Raw genomic sequence first — 21,991 nt, forward strand, 5'->3', positions numbered from 1 at the left:
TTAAAATAAAAAGTTTTGTCAAGTGCGCACTCTTTTCTTGCTTTACACTATAACCTGGATGGGGCTCGGCGGGATTTAAGGTTTAATGAGTTTAAATATTGAAAAAATAGGTATCTACTTTTAAATGATAAGTTTGAAAAATAAGGGTTTCAATTGATAGTAAGTTTTTATTAAACAGCTCTTACGATTGTATGGCCCATATTATAATTTCATGATTTGGCGATTATCTGACCTTATCTGTTTTGATTAACCTTTAAAAACCAGTTTTTATACAATACGCAATAAGTTCGTTATTTTTTTATAATAGGCCTCCCCCCCGGTTTCATCTTACTTTGCATAGCATGTTTTATATGGAAGTGTACCTATAATATAAAAAAAAACTTGAATTTTATAGCACCGGAGGTGTGTTTACTACTGCCCACTCAGCAAGGTTCTCAGAGTGCTGAATAATTCACATTTACAGTATGGACATTGATGTTTTCCGTTCGATATGCGATAGTGAAAGTATTTCCCTTTGAATGATCGCTGACTGCAATTCGCTAGTGCTTCCAACTTCCAATATAGTGTGTGTTTTGCGCTTGCCGAACGCAGTTCTGTCCGTATCGGTAGAAATACGGTCGTACTCGGCATTATAAAACAACATTACGATATCGGTCGTTTCTCTCGCGGTTGAACAATATTTGTAATCGTTCGTGTCCGTGGACGGAAGAATGATATTGAATTATTCAGTTTAAGTGATTTGAATTTGGCGGGTCTTCGTTCGATCTGCGAAAAATGTTTTTTATGATTGTTGTGGTGTTATTAGTCCTTGCCGGCGTCCTAGCTGTTCTGTGGAAATTGGGAGATTCACTATGGTCGATTGTACAGGTTGTGACGTCGGTTTTGACGCCGTTTTTCCAGCCGGGAACAGACCAGAGCCTGTCAACAAAATTCGGACCATGGGCTGGTAAGGGATAAAAATATAATGTGGATAGCAACATTTTGCGTAATATCTGTACCATAAAGGATAAACTACGGGAGTAACATTTAACGAATAAATGTTCAGGAAACAAGATCGTGTGATTGTGCGATTTCTAAACATAACTTTTGAACCAAGCGAGATAATTTCAATCTCAAAAGAACTTTTAATGTAAAATAATAATTATTTTGATAATAGAAGTACATACTAAAATAGCGTATCTGGGACTACTGGTGTTTTTTGCTTTAAAATAAAATGAACTTTAGTTTTTATTTGTTTTTGGTGTTAATGACGAAAGTGGACTTCGGTATTCTATTAACGTATAAAATATGTAGCTTATTGCGATAATTTCTGCATTATGAACTTCAAAACGTCAAAACGTTGACTCTCGTGTTTTATCCTCTAAGGCCTAAGGTACATATATTTTTAGCAGAAACACGTTTTAGTTACTTAGAAATGGAAGATAAGTATTTTAAATATAGGTACCCAAAGGAAGGAATAAATAGGTATCAAATAAAACAAGAAACTCCGTTCTGAAAACGTTGATACCCGCTTAAAATAATTTAGATTGTTTTCGAACTGTTAAAAATACAGAAGAGGAAGGTTGTGTAATCATAATTGTACTCTAAATCATTTGTTTAGTAGGTACTGCCTAGCAGCAATTTTGTATTCACTACACTAAATTACTTCAATCAAAGATACATTATGAAAAAAAAACAATATTTATTATGAGTTGTGACGTGGTTGTGACAATGCAGTTAAGGATGAAAAATATGGTAAAGCAATTATTACTCGTGTTTTAGTTCATGATAAAAAATGAGATCACATGTATCCTATAGTAGGGATCGTCAACTTAATCAGACCCGAGATCTATTTTTTACTGTCCAGTGACAAGTGTAAAAAAATATATATTTATAAATATTTGCATTTTGTAATTTACAAAATATTTCCGCTTTGGGGACCATTTTCAACGAGCTGTAAATAACTTACTATTTGAAAAATGAGAATCAAGTTGGACTAGAGTGAGGTTTAAATCCGCAACCCGATTCATTCGTTCACAACCAGTATTGTTTTTTTCAACTTTACCACACATTTAGTAAAAAAAATAATTTGTTAAGCATGCGATATAACTAGAGAACTTCGTCTTCGTCTTTCCGGGAGATTTGTTTTTCTTTGCCTTGTCGCGATCGACAGGCCTAATAGCTACGATAGATCGGTTGGCAACCCCTGTTCAGTAGGATATATTGCCAAGAAAAGGGTTAACTTCAAAACATTGGTGTAGATATAATCCGCTTTATGGTCATCGGACAAAGATCGACGATTTTTCAGTAATATATGTACTATTTTTTTTCTTTTATTTTTTACCAAAATACGATAACATCGACTGAAAACAAGTTACATGCATTTAAAAATTAATATTGTGTAATGATTGTGATTGACGAGTACCTACGATAAAAGTCCACAAAATATCTACCTACACATATTAAAAAGAATATATTTTATTATAGGCAGGTACTTATCTTCTTTCACATTTTTATTAATTTGATTAAGTTGGTGTAAAAAATCGTTAGTTTCCAAATTTCGTTAATTTAGTGGTTAAACTGTTGATGGCATTAACATATTAATACATAGACATGCCCTGAGCCCTAAAAAACGATGATATTGAATTCACGCCCAAACTCTAAGTCACGCACTATTCGTATTTAGTCATTCTTCGACCGCCAGCTAGGCGTGATGTTTAGAATCGAAATAAAAATGCCTACTCGTGTCACGAAAATAAGTAGAAACCTTTCAGATGAACATTGTAAAAAAGGATTGTGTAACTTTTTAATAATTAATATTCAAATATATATATATATTTTTTAAAACTTCAACTTCAAACGCCTAGCGGCACAATTGCAAAGCTCTTCTTAGTAAAAACAAATTCAATGTACTCTTTGATCCGCCTGAACTACTGAGCTCAATCAAATTAAATATCCCAAACTAGAAACCTCAGACAAAACTTACTCTTTCATACCGATAACCATAGAACTAACTATGGTTTTTATTCCCCTATGCTCAGAATTCTTAGGTCTGCCAACAAAGATACCAGTCTTGATTTCTTCGATAACAAGTTGTCTTCTTTTAAACGATCATTGAATCAAATTCAATTATAAACACCTCTCTCCCGCTTCCACTCCCACCAAGTCTACTATATACCATTATGTCTTTTTACTTTCTTTTATAATATTTTTTTATGCATAAATATGTCCTTAAAGTGCCCATTGGCGTAAATATAAATAAATAAATAAACAGTGATGCTCTGATAGGAATACGTTTTTATAATATAATAAACGCGAGTTAATATTATCTTTTTCCTGAAAATCTATAGAAAAGAAATAAATGGGTTGAAATCATAAGGAATTTAAGGAAAGATCTTGATTGGGATCCACCAAAAACGAACATTGATTGTTAACGTTAAAATACAAACTTTCTTATGTACCGAAAATGAGAATCCTTAAATTTTTGGTAGGTTGTGCATGCTCGTTGAATGCATCTCTGTCCTTAAAATGTAACATGATTAGAATGACAGTTGTCAGAAAAAGTGACGACATCACTTTGTAGTAACGTCAAAGGAGTTATTTAAATTGACACACAAAAAAACATTTGTATCTGGCGTGTTAATTTATTTTTTTATAACAATGCTTGAAACATAAATCAACATTAATATATAAAGTCAGCTTTAAAACTAAAAAAATACTAAAATAAACCTAGTTATTAAAGACGTTCTTACAAGGTTGCATCATTTTGCAAAAACGTTAGAGATGGGACAAATTAACCGAATAAAAAAAAATATTCGTTTGATGTTGTTCATTAAAGACGTATAAATGTCTCATTTTTTGGTGAACGATTATGTTAAACCCACTTTAATAGGCTTGTTTTTTCGTTTTTTAAAACAATTTTAAATTGCATGAAATAATCGATAAAATCGATTTGATCAGTGATCAGTAATTTCCCATCACTAATGAAATTAGTTTGACAGCTGTCACTCTAATCAAGCTATATTTTAAGGACTATAGTAACTATGGGTACGTTTTAATGTCACTACTTAATATTTTACTTCATAGTGCATGTCTATGTATTATATGTATTGACATGGTATTAAACGAACAAAAAAGTAAAACCACATCGACCGACTGGTGTGAGGTTTGTATCTAAATATTATAATAAATATTTATATTTGTTACAGATGTAATACTTCTTTTTTTATATACTTGAATACTGTTAACCATTGTATACTTTTCTCCATGTTATTGTTCTTGTTTAATATTATGCTATTTTTGTTGTGTTTTTTTTTCACTGATTTTACTGTAATTATGTAAAAGGTTCATGGAGCCGTAAATAAATAATATTAAATCCATAGAATTAAGAATTCAAATCTAACTCTAACTAATAAGTAATTTTATAAAAACCTCAGTACGAATAATACAAAAAAAAAATACTGCGATTCGGAAAATAAATGTCAGTTACCAATGACCATAAAATTAAGAATTAAGTCTATGCCAATGACATTTATTTTATAAATTTGTTCATTATAATTAATTTGAAAGCATGATTGATGTACTATATATTATTTTGATAATTGCCGTTTAGCTTGACCTTCTGTGTAGGTGAAAGCAGGTAGTAGAGACGTAAATAAGATTATTTTAAAATAAGAGCAAGGTTGAACCCACCAATCAACTTTAAAAATAAATAAAAATATTCAACGTTTATAATCAATAATGAAAAGAAAAATGAAAACATTTGTACCAGAAAAATTGTTTGTTTATTTAAAAGATTTTTAAAAGAAAAATCTAAAATTCAGACTCTTTTTTGTTTTGTTTCAAAACAAATTTCATTTAATTTCTAAAAATCATCTTTACCTGAAATTTCGACTTAAAATATTGACAAAAACACACAGAATTTCATAAAATATGTTTCAACATTATCGTCAAATAACATTGTAATATTGTAAACAAACCATTGCTATTTTTTTTAACTTTTAAAGAACAAGGATTTTACAATCTGAATCCTTGTAAATACAACACGTATTGCTAATGCGAAAATTTTTTTTGAGCTCACGGTTTGAACCCACCCACCCTTCTACAACTTGATTCCTATTTTTTAAGAACAAGTTAACAATTTTTAGAATATGGCCTCTTATTTGGATAAAAAATAATTCAAATATATATTTTTTTTAATACAATTTAAGATTGATTTAGTGTGCTTAGGAAATAGTTACGTCATTAAATTAAATTTAATATCAGCATTTTGTCATGCATTTATTTCCATTCCACAGGTTTGCATATTTGATTAATTGCCTTTATTTACATTTACGTGATGAAACAAGATAAATTAATGTTTTCTTGCGCGCGGTAAAAAATAAAGCATTAAATTGGACGGAAAAGTTTCTTAAAAATGTACGAAAAAGATAATAATTTTTTTTATTATTTTAATGGAAACGAACTACTTTCAACGACGTCACTGGTTCATATGAATCAACCAATGATAAGAGAGCTGTGAAAGATATCTTGTATACTTATTGTAAACGGACCAATCGGCAGAACTGACAGATAATAAGCGGAAGAGAATCTCTGACGTCACATACATAATAATTTCAGAAATACAAAACTTTAAAAATTAATAATAAGATAGATAAAAAAAAAAAAGTTTTTTGGCTTAGTTTAATAGCCTAATAACAAATAAAAAAAACACTGAACTTTCTCATTGGATAATAAAGTGCAGCCCCAGTGCTCTAGTTGATTATTTGCATACAATTGAGAATAGTCCAGAAGAAGCGTAGAATCATATTTAAATACACCGGACTGTGTCCAAAAAACCCCCCTCTTTGCCCCACTTTCATTGCGCGCATGCGTAAAGTTGCCACGTATTGTTGCCATATCGCGAAAAATATAATCATATTACAAATGTAAGATAATTATATTAATAAAAAAAGCAATTTGTTAATTTCTCTAGAAGTTTATTGTACATGTGGAAACAGAGATTGACTTAACAGAGTAGATAGGTAAAGGGTCTTTAATAAGAGTTATTGAATTAATAAACTCTGAACATAAAAATTAAACAAATTTTATTTCATATGAAGCGGATGTTCTTATGCCAAGTTAAATAATATTTTATGCCATTATGTTTTAAAGATAATGTTGGTCAAATGTCCACCACGACGTTGTTTAATCCTAGAGGTCTAATTTTCATTAGATCTTTCATTAGATGAGCAAAGTAGCGTAAAAACATTACAACCCTGGCAACATTAACAAAATATCCATTTTGTTTTTTTTGACAATCTGACAGATGGAAAAATAATTACATTTTTAAGTAATGCATTTGCTACTTACATATGAAATGTGATTCCATCCTGTTTCTTTTTGGTCCCAGCAGTATTTCTACACGTTGAAACGACAAAACACGGCATGGTTGAATTCAAATCGGGAATCGCGTACTGAGCGACGTCTACAAAGAAATTAATAGTCAAAACGTAAAACTACTTCTTAAGGAGTATTTTAGTCGCCTTCTGTTTGATGCGCGTATGCGGTTTCTGGACTATCCTGAATTCTATGGTAATTTGATTAAAAACAAACACGCCCATTGTTATTTTAATATTTTGTTTAATTTATAAGTAATAGTAATTTATAAGTAGTAATTTTAGGAAAAAGTTAGGGAAAGCGCGCACGGTAAAAAGTCGGGAACCGCTGCTTTATAGCTATATTACAATGTACATCTTATTATTGTGTAGAGTGCAAAAGCTTGATATTAAGATCAGAGTTCAGCAGAGTGTAAATACATTATTTAAAATATATTTTTTTGTCAGATTTTGATTTCTCTTTTGAAATATTGTACTTTATTAGTTAACTTAATTTTATGTGGAAGCATATTTGAAAATTTGGCAGAAAAATAATCCTTGCAACCTTGTCCAAATGTTGTGTTAAAGGGAGGAATAATGATGGTGAGATTTGATATTATTTCTTGGCGTAGTTATATATTCATGTCTCTGAGTAGGGGGATGACGATGTCCATCTCTATTTTATGGCACGTGTTGTGTCTTATCATCACCTTGGTTTTTATATTTTTGTGCAGCAGCTGTAGTGAAGGATTTGTTAAATGAATTTTTTACTGAAATTGCATTTAACGAAGATATTTTTTAATTTTATTTTTTAAAGTTTTATTCATTTTAACAAATAAGTAACATACATAATTGTATTTTTGTTCCCGCAAAGCCGAAGCTTGTCTGCGGGTTACATTACATTTAAAAAAAATAAAAATAAGTAGGTACATAGTTTAATAATAATTGAAGAATAAAACATATTTATGCACTTAAGTTTCACTTGCTGTTTAATAATTTTTTGACTTTTTAAAAAAATGAAATTAGGTTTTTTTCTTCGCGATTTTTAGCTGGTATTAAATTGTACAGTTTTGGTACTACACTACCCATTGTTCTGTCACCATAGTAGTTTTTCTGTCGTGATACCATCAGCTTTTAACATAGATATACTCTAAATTCCTCTAAAATTCGTCAGAACAGCTGTTCCAATACATGAAGGTGCTGGATATGAGACAACTGTACCTAAAAGAAGCGCTTACACACTTCTGGTCAAACAATAAGGAGAGGTCTTAGCTGAATGTCCGTACGAGGTTTTCCCAGAGCATGAATTATGTCATACCCAAAACCCGTAAGACTTTTGGTCAGAGACATCTCTCATTTACCGCACCAAGAGTGTTCAGTATTTTGGAAGAACGTATTAAGCTCTCAAGGACAAAAAATATTTTTAAGAAAGGAGTCGAGGACTGGGTTTTCCTTAGTGGGAGGGATTTGAGTAGGAAACTCCTTGATGATTTTCCGAATGTTTGAGTTTACTGTTTACCATATTGATGTGCCATATATATATTATTTAAAATATTTTTTATAATATTTTTTTATGTTTCTAATCCTTTATTTGTGGTGATAAACTCATGGGTCTGTGTCATATAATTGCTCGTCCCATCTCAACACAGGACTTTTAGTTCCACGGAGTTGGGACTTATTGTCTCAAAAAATGTACAATAACCTTATGTATGTAAATAAATAAAAATAAATTCAAATGTATTATTAAACTCCTTGTATTAGTTGGTTGTTCAGGAGTATTTACAATTAAAAAAAACCTTGCTAATTGACAGCAAAGTTAGAATAATAAGACATGTGTGAGACTCATCTTGACATATTCCGTAGAAACACGAGTTGACACCGCGAGAACGAAGAACCTGAGAACATCAGAGATTAGGGTCCTCAGATCGATTAGCGGAAACAATGCGCGACCTGGTCAGAAATGACTTTATACGGGAACTGTGCACTGGAGCAGATCCCGTGGAAGATTCTGGAGAGACCATATAAACTAAAAGATCAGCGATAGATTGGTGTCCATAGCAGCCAAAAGAAATGCCTTCCGGACGGCGCCCACCCGGAAGACCTCTTAAGCTATGAATTGATAGTTGGGCCTTATCACGGAAGACTGAGTAGAACATATCGTCAGATCTACCAGAATACAAATAAGAAGAAGTATTTATTATTTACAATTATATCACATGCCACAAATGTTATGTTATGGTGCACCTAACATGCAATCCCAACGCCATATTTTTTCCGAATTAGATTGGAAGGCCTAAACTGAAGGTTGGTACTAATTTATTAGAAATCTGAAACTCGTGACGGTTAATAATTTTAAAGAATTAAATTATTAATATTACATTAGTTCTTTGAATTGAATTACGGCATAGATATTATAATCTAAAACTGAATATATATAAAAAGGTGACCCCGACACCGAGGTAAACTACAGATTTTAACAACTATCGGTTTTGAATGGTAGATAAAAATTTGCTTTAATTAGTTGCTTCCTGACGCAGAAAACCGAGAACTAACTTCCTATTTTCGAGGTCATAGATTGAATTTATTTTTGGTATATTTTAAATGTGTAATTTTCAGAAATAAACAGTAATAAAATGTAACCTCTTTTTTTATGTTACGTACTACTTACTTGAGTTACTTTTGACACTGAAATGTTGTTGAAATTGCTTTTACAGAGAAACGACGCGGACAATAACATTTAAAATTTATTGACGCTCAAAACACAAACTAGCCGGCCGCCGAGGCTGGGTATTTTGTATACTTTCACAGCCCTCTCGCCTTATATTTTTCAATAAAAAAAAACTGATGTGCGTCCAGCTCAAGTATTTTCCGAACGGGTAAATAAATGAATATATTGTTAGAATTATTTCAGGTGTCGTGTGTCAAAACTCGCAATATGGAAACAGGTGACTCTAGCGTTCTGGGGTATTCTCAAAGTTTGATTGAATTCCAGTGAAAATTTAACTACTTTCAAGTGGTTTCAATGCATTTAACTTATTTTATCTGGGATTATGAAATGATTTTTTTATAAAATACATGTTATAACAGGCACACGGATTATGCCAGTAAAGGCATTTTCGCGAGTTTTTACGCAAATTCCTTCATTTAATAATATTATCAATTTGTAAAATTCCCCATTTTTTTTGCATGTGGTCCAAAATGAATTCAAGTAGGTAGTCTCGTGTCAGAGTGTTTTATTCAATAATTTAAATCATGTTATTCCACAATATTTATCCCAATTCAATAAATAATAATATAAACATTATAATATAAAATAATTTAAATGTATTATAAAAATGATATCAAATTATGGTTTAATTTGTGGGATTATGGCTACGAATAGATGCTTTAAAATTTGGGTTTCCAAATTTGAACACCCTTTTCCCTTTAAAATGTACCTACAAGTTAGTAGGTACATTATGAAATTCCATTGATTTTATCTATTATTCTTTAAAAATACGCAAGTGAGTATCTACTAGGAAGAAACATATATGATTTTTGTGGAGAAAGAAAAAAAAATAATCGTGAAAGTTTTGAAATACTGGGATGGAAATATAAATTAAGAAACGACGTTTTTATTATATTTTGTGTCCCGTTGAAAATAAATATTAAAAAAACCAAACTAACTTGTATAGGAAAGTAGTCCCTAGTAGCATTTATTGCTGGCGATCAGTTGGCGATGTCGGCCTCGTGGTGTAATGCAGCGCGTTTGCCTACCATGCAAGAGGTCTCGGGTTCTTGAAATATTTATTTACAAGGGTGTTTTCACACCGGAATATTTTATAGCCCCTGGACCTGAAGCGTAAGACTGATCATCTTACCTTCTTCTTATTCTGCTAGTGCCTTGCCGGGTCCCCCCGACGTTGTCGATCACTGCAGCGAAAGCATATGTATCTGTCCTGCGCTAAATTTACAGGACGACTGCTTTTTGATGTTCTCGCAGTAGTGATTCCTGGGAAAAGACGACCAGAGTGGTTTCCCGTTGCCTTCTCTAATCTTACCTTCAAGTAACAAAAATTATCAAGGTACGCTGCAATTGGTGTACCAATGCAGTGCCCGCTGAACCATTAGGTGCGGAAAGGAAATGGCGATAGTCAGTAGGGCCGACGCTACTCGACGTTAGGTCTAGTCAAGACAAGTCGAGTCAACAATAAATGCTAGGTACTAGGGGTATTACATAATATTTTAAGGATTAATGATGTACTGTTTTTTTATGTGTGTAAGTAAGTTTTTCAAATAGTTCGTCAAATGTTAAAATTGTCTTTTATTTTATTTATTTATTGAATTGATTTATTTATTGAATTGATTTATTTATCATGTAACAATAAATTATCAAGTTACCCTGCGGCATATTATTATTATAAAAAAATATTCAGGTAAAAATTCTGCAAAGAGAAATTGACTGAAGATTAGTCGGCCTCATTTTGTTCTAGTTTGTGCGTTTGCCTGCAACATTTGCCTGCAACGTTTGCCTGCAACATAAAAAAAATCTAACGGAAAAATAATTAACCCTTGTAATTTTACTGTCATCGTGAATTTGTATAATCCGTCTAAAATGGGTCCAAAGGTCCAAGTTCGATTTCGTTAACATTTTACCATGTAGCCGTTTTCACACCACAGTAAAAATTCACCCGACCCGATAAAAAAACGTAGGGTGGATCGACTTTTGATCTCCGCTCGATTTCCTTTAGCCAAACTTTCACCCGCGGATAGAAACTAAAGAAATAAAACACAAAATAAATGTATAAATAAGTATCCACTCACCCTAATTTTACAGGGCTGGGTGGATTGGCACGATACATGTGAAATGGGCCTATAGCCTATAGGTACATATCGTCGCCTTAATTTGAATACAACCTAAGTATTTTTTTTTCTGCATTTGAGATTATGATTGAATATCCTTCACCGTACAAAATAGCATCTATTTCTGTCATTTGAATGAAGAAATTGTTGTCAGAAAAGAGATAAAACACATTTTTAGAAAAACACATATCTCAAATAAGACGTATATTCTTTGGGATACAGTGTAGGTCAGTAGGTAGGCAGTAGTACAGTTGTTTACATTTGTTTGGATAAAATCATGTACACCTTAAAAACAAAATTTTTGCTAAAAAAAAATCCAAGTTTCATGCAAAAATAGTCTTCTGTAAAGTATTTTTTTAGTGACTTACATTATATTCAAATAAAGGCGACGATATACTGTGGCTTATAGCTACAATATATTAGTATAGCATACTGTATATTATTATTGCAACAAATTTAATTATAATATATTATTTAAAATAAAAGTAAATTATGCAGACTATCTACTCGGTATTATTTATATTATGTAACTGTACGTATATTTGTGTTGCAATATCCGGTTTGGAATAAATTACATAGGGGCAATGAAAATAAAAGCGAATGAACTTCTATCGTCGCGCGTCGTAACTCTTAACGGATCGATGTCACTTTTGCTAAAGTTAGAGTTTAATTTGAGTTATATAAAATACCAGTTCCGAGTGTTTTATGAAAGTGAAAGTATTATTATATAAACAATTAAAACACAGTCAGTCTGTCTGAACAAAATTGTTTTTTATTGTTTTTCAAATATAACAAAGCGTATATAATGATTTTTGTCAATGATATTTAGAATTCATTCATTTATTTTAATTAAGTTTTACATCTTACATACATTCATAAACTTATAATGGCATTTTAGGCTGTGTTTGAGATAAGCCATAATGAGTAACATGGAATAAAACTATAAATTATAAAAAATAATAACATATTATGCAATAGCAATATCACAAATAACAGCCCAACAAAAGACGTCGAATTTCCAACTACTTAAAAAAGAATAATAAAGTGAAAGGTAATGCACAAAGTTACACACATAAATTAATATAATCAATAAAGTGTATTTGGTCGTCCTACTGATGATTGCGTACCAACCATAATTAATAAAATCAAATCTGAGAGGATAATTTTCTGGCAGAATTCTTCGACTGGGTTGTTTTATAGGAGTATCCAATGCTCCATCCCTATTACACCATGGTTTGAAATCGAAAAACAATCAAAATTGAACCTCTCTTTCATACCAAGAATGAGAATAGGACATTGTCTCGTTGCCTCGCACCTATCAAGAATATGTGTCTTTACTTCGGCAATGTGTCTTTGTGAAAATGATGATGAGACATTAGATCATCTGTTCTTTGACTGTCCCCTCTACGACTGAAGCGAATTCCTTCAAAATATTTGTGAAGAATATAATACGTACTTAACGTAAAATTTTTACTCGCCCAGAATGATTTGGATGTTTAATATTATTTGCCAAATTTAAATAATAAGCCTAATTGAATGTCCTTCTTTACTTTTGGCCAAAAATTTTCATGTTATGTTTACGTTTAGTTTTAACGGTAATAATATTTTATTGTCACATAACTCTTTCATACTGATTTTAAATACCTCACATTATATTATATTTTTTCGTGGGTACGGGTTTTTTTTTGTCGTTCACTGAAGCGTATATTCTTTAAATTTCTTATTCTTGTTCCTTAGAGTCAAAATCACTCGCAAACAAATGGAGGCGTATAAAAAAAAAAGAAAAAAAGAAAAAAAAGAAAGTGTATTAGCAAAAAAAAAAAAGTAATAAGTAAATACGTATAAAACATCTCTACAATAAATTTATTTCCTCAGCAATATCGTACAGTGTTCAACTTCGTAATATTTGTTGAGAATTATTAGATAAATAAATATGTATGTAGAACTGTTGGTTTAAAATAATGTAGATTTAACCCTTAGGGATTTATTTAAGATTAAACTAAATTAATAACATATAAGGAAAAACTTTTTAAGGAGGGAATTAACAGTGATTATGACTTATCATTGGCTCGTTTTATCAATCACTCTGTAGATACTCAAATCGTTATAAAAACTATAAAAAAAGTGTGCACGTATGAGTGAATCCGAAGAAAGACACACAGTCTTTTAAACTGATGGTATGTGGTGGCTTTCAATGTTGTATGACACTTAACATTATCATATAAATGTAATTTCATAAATGTAAATTTCACAATTTAAAAAAAATAAAAAATTATTTGAATTGGCATTCAGATTGTAGAATAAATTTAAAAAATATAAACAAATATATACGTAACAATGTTACGAAACCACGTAAATTTATTTTGGAGCCCTGTCATTATGGTTTCGGGAAGCACAGATTTTTCCATCGAAAAGTGTAGTTTTAAACTAAACTAGATGGAAATATATGTGCTTTCCGAAACTATACAGTAGTGCTCCAAAATAAATTTAAGTGTAAAAAATGCTTAAATTAATTTGTTTCTATCGACGATGATTTCTTTTCGGTTGTCGTGCATAATTTATCACAAAAACAGCGCTAAATGCTTGTATCATGTATAATTTATAGAAATTATGTCTCTTTCAGCTGCATGTCGTAAGTCTCCAAGTACCTATTGCAGTTTCCATTTATAATTATTTTTGCGTAGAATCATTTCCTAATGCCTACCTACTGCCACGCCGAGACATTTACTAACAACTTCCAGAGTTTACTTGCAGATTATAGATAATCACGAATCGGATTGACTTCACACCCATTCGATTAGTAAAATATTTTATTCGATTGAAACAGGGGAAAAGTTTGTATCGAATAAGTTATCTTATCCAATTTTCGTTTCGATCCTTGGGTTCGTTTGGTTTGATCACCTTCTTAATTTATTCTTGTCCTTACTGGATATATAATACTATTATTAAGGTACGTGTTTTTTATTTATGTTCCTATGTAAAACCCGCAATTGGTCTTGTTATTTTTTGTTATTCTTATATATTTATTTAAACGCCTTTTAGGCATTTACATGTTTTACATACATGTATACAAATAAAGACAAACATGTATTTTACACAGAAGTAGCAAAATATATATAATGATTTTTAAAAGAAAAATAAAAATATTAAAAATATCATCTATACAGAAGACAGTGACACAACAGAATCAACAGAAGTGCATTTTTAAATATGTAGACAAAAATGCATTTTACACAAAAAAAGGAGTAAAAAATAATAATTTAATTAAGAAGAGAATAAAAAAATAATAAAAAGATAAAAAACAAAAATCATTACATATTAGTAGAAAATATATGGGGATACATAATAATACATACATAAATTGCAGTGGAGAACAGGAGCACATTTTTTTGTAAAGGTTATATTAAAATAATCTTAAAATTAGAAGAAGTTAGAAAAATACTTATTTAGAATACAGATATAAGACAATAAACGGTAAAAAATTGAAATCAACATAGTATTATTTAGTATTACAATTTGAAGATAGTAAATTGATACACTGCCTTTTAAAATTCAAAGGTGTTATATTAAATATATCGACGTCATTTGCGTATTCATTTGCAAATGTATGAATGCACTGTAGTAGATACATAATTTATTAAATCGGGTAACCCGGCCCGGAACTCGCAAGTTAATTAGTTGTAACAGTATTCTGTACGTATTGTTAATTAATATGGCTTTCCGTACCTAATGGTGCATAGGGCACTGCATTGATACACCGATCGCAGTGTATCTCGATATTTTTGTGACATAAAACTATGATCAGTCTTAGGATTCAGTTTGCCAGTCCACGGACAATGAAATATTCTAGTGTATTTATGAAATAAATGTTTCATGTCAACCACGTCGGGGATCGAACCCGAAACCTCTTGCATGGTAGGCAAACATTTTCGAAACTGCGCGTAAGTGTGTAGGGTTCATAGTTCATAAAACGTTTAATCTGAAATAGTGCGAAAAAAGTGACCGAAGAAAGCAATGTCATCATTTTCTATAGAATCCAATATCACATTTAATGCAACTCTATCAGTATTGCAAATGAAATCGGAAGCATTGTTTTGCAGTACATTCACACCGTCTCTACTAGAACAAATGAAAAAAAAAAAAATTTACTTACGAATACCAAAGTTTGTAGATTTTATTCATCCAACTTTATATTTATTTTATTTACTTTTATATTATATTTTCTGGGGTTGCTCTGTGTAAATCCGCTGGCAATAATTAAAGTATTTTAAAAAAATACAGTATCTAACGAAAAAAAATATTTATTGCTTAATATATTTTAATTTTTTTGCAAGTGGAGTGATACAGAGTAAACGAGTAGGTACAATACTATTGTTGATACTTTGTATTATTTTCTGACATTGTATTAGGTGTTAATGTCACTGAGATATACAGTTATATGTAAATATATATAAATATATATATATATATGTATATATGTGGATATATGCATGGATATATGTATATATATATATACATATATCAATGGTTAACATGAACTGTGTCCGTAAATTTACAAATTTATAAATAAGCACTAAAATAAATAAAAAATTGAAAAAATTATACGTCATTCGAAAGGAAATTTCTTGCTCTACAAGATATTGTGCTTGTTTTTGACAAATGCGAGTATTTTCGACACATCTTTTTCTCGTTCAATCTAGGGAATAAAGCTGTTCGCAATATTTGAGCGGTGTACGGCAAAGATGCTATAAAGTATTGAATAATTTGTGGTAAAAAAAATTAAGGAAAATGTATTATTGACTAATTTGTTGTAATTTTTTTTGTGTCAGGCGTAATAAAAAACGGGCCCAACTTATGTTAACAACCCAATATTTAAGATTTTGTAGAAAACTATTATTGGATTTAATATTTTGCTTTATTCATATGTATTGAATTTTTCGTAAAGGCAGTTGTTTTCTCGAAATAAATTAATTCAAATATTATGTTACATGTCGTAAAATTGGCATAAGAATTCTCATTTAATTAAATATTATGAATGCAGTTTAAAGGTTACTGTGTCAATGGTAGATATGTATGTAGTATGAGAATAGATGTCTATCGATATAATTAGATAGGCACGAGATTATTGCATAACGCCACATAAAAATATAGGTAATACGTGATACCTGAAAATGGCGGTGCTGTGTGAAGACTCTTAACAATTGAGTAGGTACATAGTTAAATAGAATGTATGTATGAGCGGATGTCATCACTATAGGTTATCTATGTACAGCTTGAAGAGGGAATGCTATTTCATCAGCATAATGTGAAGTAGGCTCAAGTATAGGGTTGCCACCCGTCCCGATATATCGGAACTGTTACCGTTATTCAGCCCTGTCCCGACTAAACCTATATTGTCCTGATTAAAATGTGCATAATGCAGCGATAATGTTAACCAATGAAAATCTTCGAATGCCGTATTGACTACGAACGAGTAGATTGTGTTTCAAATGATTATTTATTATTTATGAAATTACCCGATAAATTTTTGTTTTAGAGGCTTGTCAGCATGAGGGAAAGAAGAAATGTGGAAAGATGTTATGAAAAATACACTGAAATACCCAGACCGATTGAGAAAAAAACATTTCTTGGATTTCTCTCTTGCAACTGGTACTGTAGTAGCATTTTATTTTTATCAAACAAAGAAAACATAGATAAACTAACTGTATTACAAAATAAAGCCTTTAGAATCATTTTGAAAAAAAACAGATACACGAGGGTAAAGTCGATGGTAAATGAAATGAAATTATTAACATATAAACAAAGAATATTTTACAATACAATGATATTTGTTCATAAAATTATAAACTCTAATAAAAAACAGAATTTTGGAAAAAAATTGATCGGAACCAGCATGAACACTATCACAATACTAGAGAAAAGAACAAAATTAGACTTCCATTTAGGAAAAAGGCAAAGTCACAAAATTCAATTTTATTTAAAGCAATTAAAAAGTATTACGAAATGGAAAAAAATATTTATGAAGAAAAAAACATATCAAAATTTAAAATAATGGTTAAGACATATGTGATAAACAATTTATAAATTAAATATATTTGCAATGTTATTATTAGAACACACATAACAATATGTATGATATGTGTGCCCTACTTTAAGATTTAAAAAAAAAAAAAAAAAAACTGGCGGGAATCGAACCCGCGACACCATTTTCACAGTTAGCCGTCTAACAACAATTAGCAACAATTGATGTATCAAAATAACTTTTTTGATAAAGTAGAAATCGATAAATTCGGTGGAAGGAAAGCGGATTTATTTGAGTAAATTGTGTAAGTATGTTTGTATTAAAAATTTTAAAAAGTGCTGCTAACAACACCACAGTGAAAAGAGTAAGACTCGTTGATGTCAGACCAGAGGATCAATGAAAGAAATCTTCTGTTACCAGGGACTATGAAATGAATATTACAATATTAGGTTAATTTTAAGATGATTATTTTTGTAATGGGCACGGCACATTACAAAAAAATTATTCATTGAAATTTAAATACTTCAATATAATGTGGAAAAAAATAATTTAAAAAGTATTATGTTAGGTACATAAATACCATAACACAACAGTTTCATATAAAAAACATGCTTAGTTATAGATTATAAAAAATAAAATAATTTTGTTTTATAACAATGTATGCATATAAAATTTAAAATTAAAAAAAAAAAGGTACAAAATTAAAGTATAATAAATATAAAGAGCAATACAATTCTCTTAAATCTCAAATAAAAAGGTAATAATTATAATAATTTTAAGTTGTAGTATACACGTAAATATAGTACACAATAGTACCCATACAAAAGTAAACATAGAAAGCACTATAATCTAACAAATGTAAATTGCCGTTCACCTTCTTTGAAAAGATTAAATAGAGTTGATTAATATAAACTATACTTAATGTTTAAAATATGTGCAACGTCAGAACAGTTATTGTCGAGTACATGGAGTCGATTCAGAAAAGAGTTATAAGATTATACTGTTCGCGAATTGTTGCAACTAAACTAAACTTTGTATTTGACGAGATTTGCAGAGAGTTTTACAGATACGTAAAAGGTCTTAAATAACTGCTGAAAAAAGTAAAATTACCAGAAAAGTATGGTCCGCAAGTCCTCCGCAAGGAACACGATACAAAAAGTTAGGAATATGTATCTTAGTACTTTTAAAATTCACTAAAAATGGCTCTTTTTGCAACTATGTACATCTCTCCACCCTAGAACGTCCCGACAAGAATCTAGCCGAATACGGCAACCCTACTCATCCATTCTCTGATTTTTCTTCTGAACATTTTTTTTATGTACAGTAAAATTTATTTCTGGATTCTCTAATAAAATGATAAATTTTGTCTACGGTTAAAGGCTCAATGACTTATACGCCCTAAAGTGAATTTTTCAAGAGACAAAAAAAAGATTTTTGGAAATGAAAAATGAGAACGTTTGTTTATATTTTGAATTCATCCCCAAACAATGTATGTAAGACAATTTTTATATAAAACTACTACGGCTTGGTAAGATAAATATCAAAAACATATATTATTTAAGTAAACCTAAATGACAATGAGGAAGTTTAGTGCTACGGGAAATTCGAAATAAAAAATATTTTCAGTAATTTCAAAATTACAAAACTTAAAAAAAATCATAGCTTTGATAATATGATGTAAAAAATTAAAGTTTAAAGACCACTGAACTTCCTCATTTGTAAAAAATAAGTCCAATTCGATTCTCTATTTATATGTATCTACATGTAAACAAAGAGTACGAATAATTGAAATAAATAAATTCAAACACAAAAAGATAACCTCTGTGAGAAGAAAATATGAACGTCTGTATATGTTACTATCTGATTAAGGTGACCACTTAACACAATAAGTAGCATGGACCATTTTACCCATGTTCAAGCGTCCACATTTCATTCATTTAGTAGATTTTTCTAATGTAAACGAGTGACCTATAAAAGCCTTTGCTTTCATATGGTCTTCTCGAATAAATTGTTTATTAACTTAACTCTATTAAAAATTATCGTCAATTATAAAATTCCACGCAGATTAATCCATTAGGTACTTGTCGTGGTCCTTGCGCTTGTTGACCGTGCGAGAGGTCTCGTATTTATTTCTCGACACTGTTGACACGAAAGGTGTTTTGTCACCAGTATATTTCATAATCCCTGCACTAAAACCTAAAACTATTCTTAATTCTATGCCTAAAACTAAAGATATCGACTAACGTTTGGACTCACCCGAAATATTGTTGCAAGTACATCAATTCATGGTAAGGTTAAATTAGAAATAATGCAATGTAAATCATTAGAATGTATTGTCTTACGCTTATCCTAATATAATTTTATACAAGAGGAAGACGGGTCATAAGCCATGTAAATGCCTATAAAGCCTTCCATATTATTTTCTTTTTGTGTCTGCCTACAATGCCATAGACTAGAAATAAACTTACATCATCATCATAATTCTATGTCCACTCCCTAGTTGGAGCATATGGTGTCCTCAAAGAGCCTCCGTGCATCTCTAACGGCTGCCAGCTTCTGTGCGTCCTCCATAGTCAGGTTCGCGTCCCGTAGTTAAACTGCCGACAAACGTCAGCAGCGGACGTCCAGGACGTCGAGAACCTGCTGTCTTTTAAAGTAGGCAAGCGCGGTCAAGGCTCTCAGGAGACATCCGCAGTATATGGCCCAGGCAACCGTATCGCCTCCGCTTGATGACAGTTGTCACCGGAGTTTGCTGCGTCAGTTCTCTTATTACTTTATTACTCACACACAAGATTCTTCTGAGACACCTATTCTCAAAACTTAGTATTTTGTTGTTTTGGGCCCTGTGAGGTGCCACAATTTGGATCCGTAGAAGAAAATAGGTGTTAGGAAGGCGTTATATAGGCGGCATTTGGTATTCGCTGAGTAAATATCCGATCTCTCGACCCTTTTGATGATTTGGTTTGACTGAGCCAGGAAATTTTGGGGTTTTGCAATCTTGATTTTTAAACCCACGAACTTACCGGCATTGCCTAAACTGTAAATCATATAAATTTTCCACGCACGTTGCTATATGAGTTTTTGATTGAAACACCTATAAATAATATTTTTAGAGGTAAATAAAATATTTTGGCAGCAGATATTTATGTTGTTTTAATAAAAGAGTAGATACGTTTTAAATTCAATGGCAGAATAGTCGGTATTCCGCGCGTGGCCGGAAGTTTGTAGAAAATTAATTATATTCTACAAAATTCAGCATCGAAAACTCAAGGTATTTGCTAGGTATTATTAAATAACAAAAATAAACATGTTTATCTAGGAAGAAAGATATACTCGCATTTTAAACGTAGAGAAAAGATTAAAATTTATTGCAAGAAAATACAGCTTGTTTAAAAACGATCATCAAATTGTGTTATTTCAATATTGTTCAATAAGGATGTTCAGTGTTTTATATATTTAGAAAAAATATTTTAAATGGACTATCGAACTGTTTTTTTCATTAATATTTTTTAAATTATTTTATTTTTATGTATCTTATTATCATCGTTATGATTTCTTGAAGTTGACATCACAAGTTCTGCTGATTATAAAGTTGGCTTCCCGTGAAGCGGAAATCGATCACAACACTCATTGGTTGATCCGCAAGAACTTGTTAAGTAATTCAAAGTTTTTTTATGAATTTTTTCATAAATTTTTGAGAAACTTCGCTTAGCAATTAAATGCTCTATTTTTTACTTAAGGGTAAGAAAATATTTTTGTATCCAATTTCCCGTAGCACTGAATTTCCTCATTATTCATATGGAAGATATTCAAATAAATAATTGAAAAAATACCTACATTATGTCTTACGGGAAATGTATCACAAACTATAATAAAACATGTGTGCCACAAAAAGTTTTTGGTAAGTGGGAAACTAAAAGTATAGCATGATTTAAATATGTTTATATTTCTTAAAGTGTTATGTAGTCGTATATATTAAAAACGTTTGTTTATTGTGAATATTTTTACTACCCTACAACCAGGTCACCGGAGGCCATTATAGTGGTGAATGTGGGCACTGAACACCTAAGCTTTTTCGCTGGGAATTAAACCTGAAACTGTCACGCGTGACGTAAATGTTCATCCAATAAATAATTAAATAAAACATCACGGCTACCACCGTGCCAAACGTACCAAAATATGAGGGAGATACAAGAAATATTTTTTTTTATGTGTTGATTAGCCCAGATGATGGACGGTGTGAGTAATGAAATGTAAGAGCCCCAAAAAAAATAAAGGAATTCTCTGATATTCATTTGAAAAGGAAATTGTGGGATGAGATTTCAATTAAATTATTTCAAAACTGTTTATTGACATACGAAAATAATTTAAAACTTGAGAGGATATTGACGTAATTCAGAATGCAGGGAGTAAAATTTTCCTTTTAATAATCGTTCATTATATATGCGATGTACCGAAGGAGTGTTTTTTTCGTTAAATTTTCCTTTTGCACAATTCAAGAGCGCAAATCTATGCGACCTAATCAAAATCCATCGCTAAATGAACATTTTGTCACCAGTAGTGAGCGCACCCAGTGACAACGTGACAATGACAAAAAGTCACAGTCAGCGGGTGGTGTAATAGTGCTTGAAATGTTTTCAAGAAGATAAGGTTTAACAATTCACGGCATAGTAACACAGAAAACATCATCAGTATCCGAAAGGCCGTGAAAATATAAAAAAAACATTGATTTTTAATATTCGGGAGATGGTATCATCCTTTCGGTAGGACTTGTAAGGCCAAGTTGAGCGGA

The 21,991-nt window shown here is 30.9% G+C and overlaps 1 protein-coding gene across 2 annotated transcripts in view; it reads left to right on the top strand.

The window, feature by feature from the left end:
- The first annotated feature begins 560 nt into the window (after positions 1 to 560).
- The window catches only part of LOC148284137 (inactive hydroxysteroid dehydrogenase-like protein 1), a 64,928-nt gene continuing 43,497 nt past the window's right edge, over positions 561 to 21,991 (top strand). Inside the window, exon 1 of one of the 2 annotated variants that reach the window (XM_088242640.1) lies at positions 561 to 946. In XM_088242640.1, coding sequence (XP_088098766.1) covers positions 775 to 946 — 172 coding nt within the window. In that variant the 5' untranslated portion in view covers positions 561 to 774. Of the gene's footprint in view, positions 947 to 16,714; positions 16,827 to 21,991 lie in introns of those variants that run through there. The other variant, XM_088242641.1, reaches the window with a different exon arrangement.

The sequence above is a fragment of the Micrasema longulum genome, unplaced genomic scaffold, assembly GCF_059751315.1.
Source record: "Micrasema longulum isolate JH-2025_06_02 unplaced genomic scaffold, ASM5975131v1 h1tg000147l, whole genome shotgun sequence".
Classification (NCBI taxonomy): domain Eukaryota; kingdom Metazoa; phylum Arthropoda; class Insecta; order Trichoptera; family Brachycentridae; genus Micrasema; species Micrasema longulum.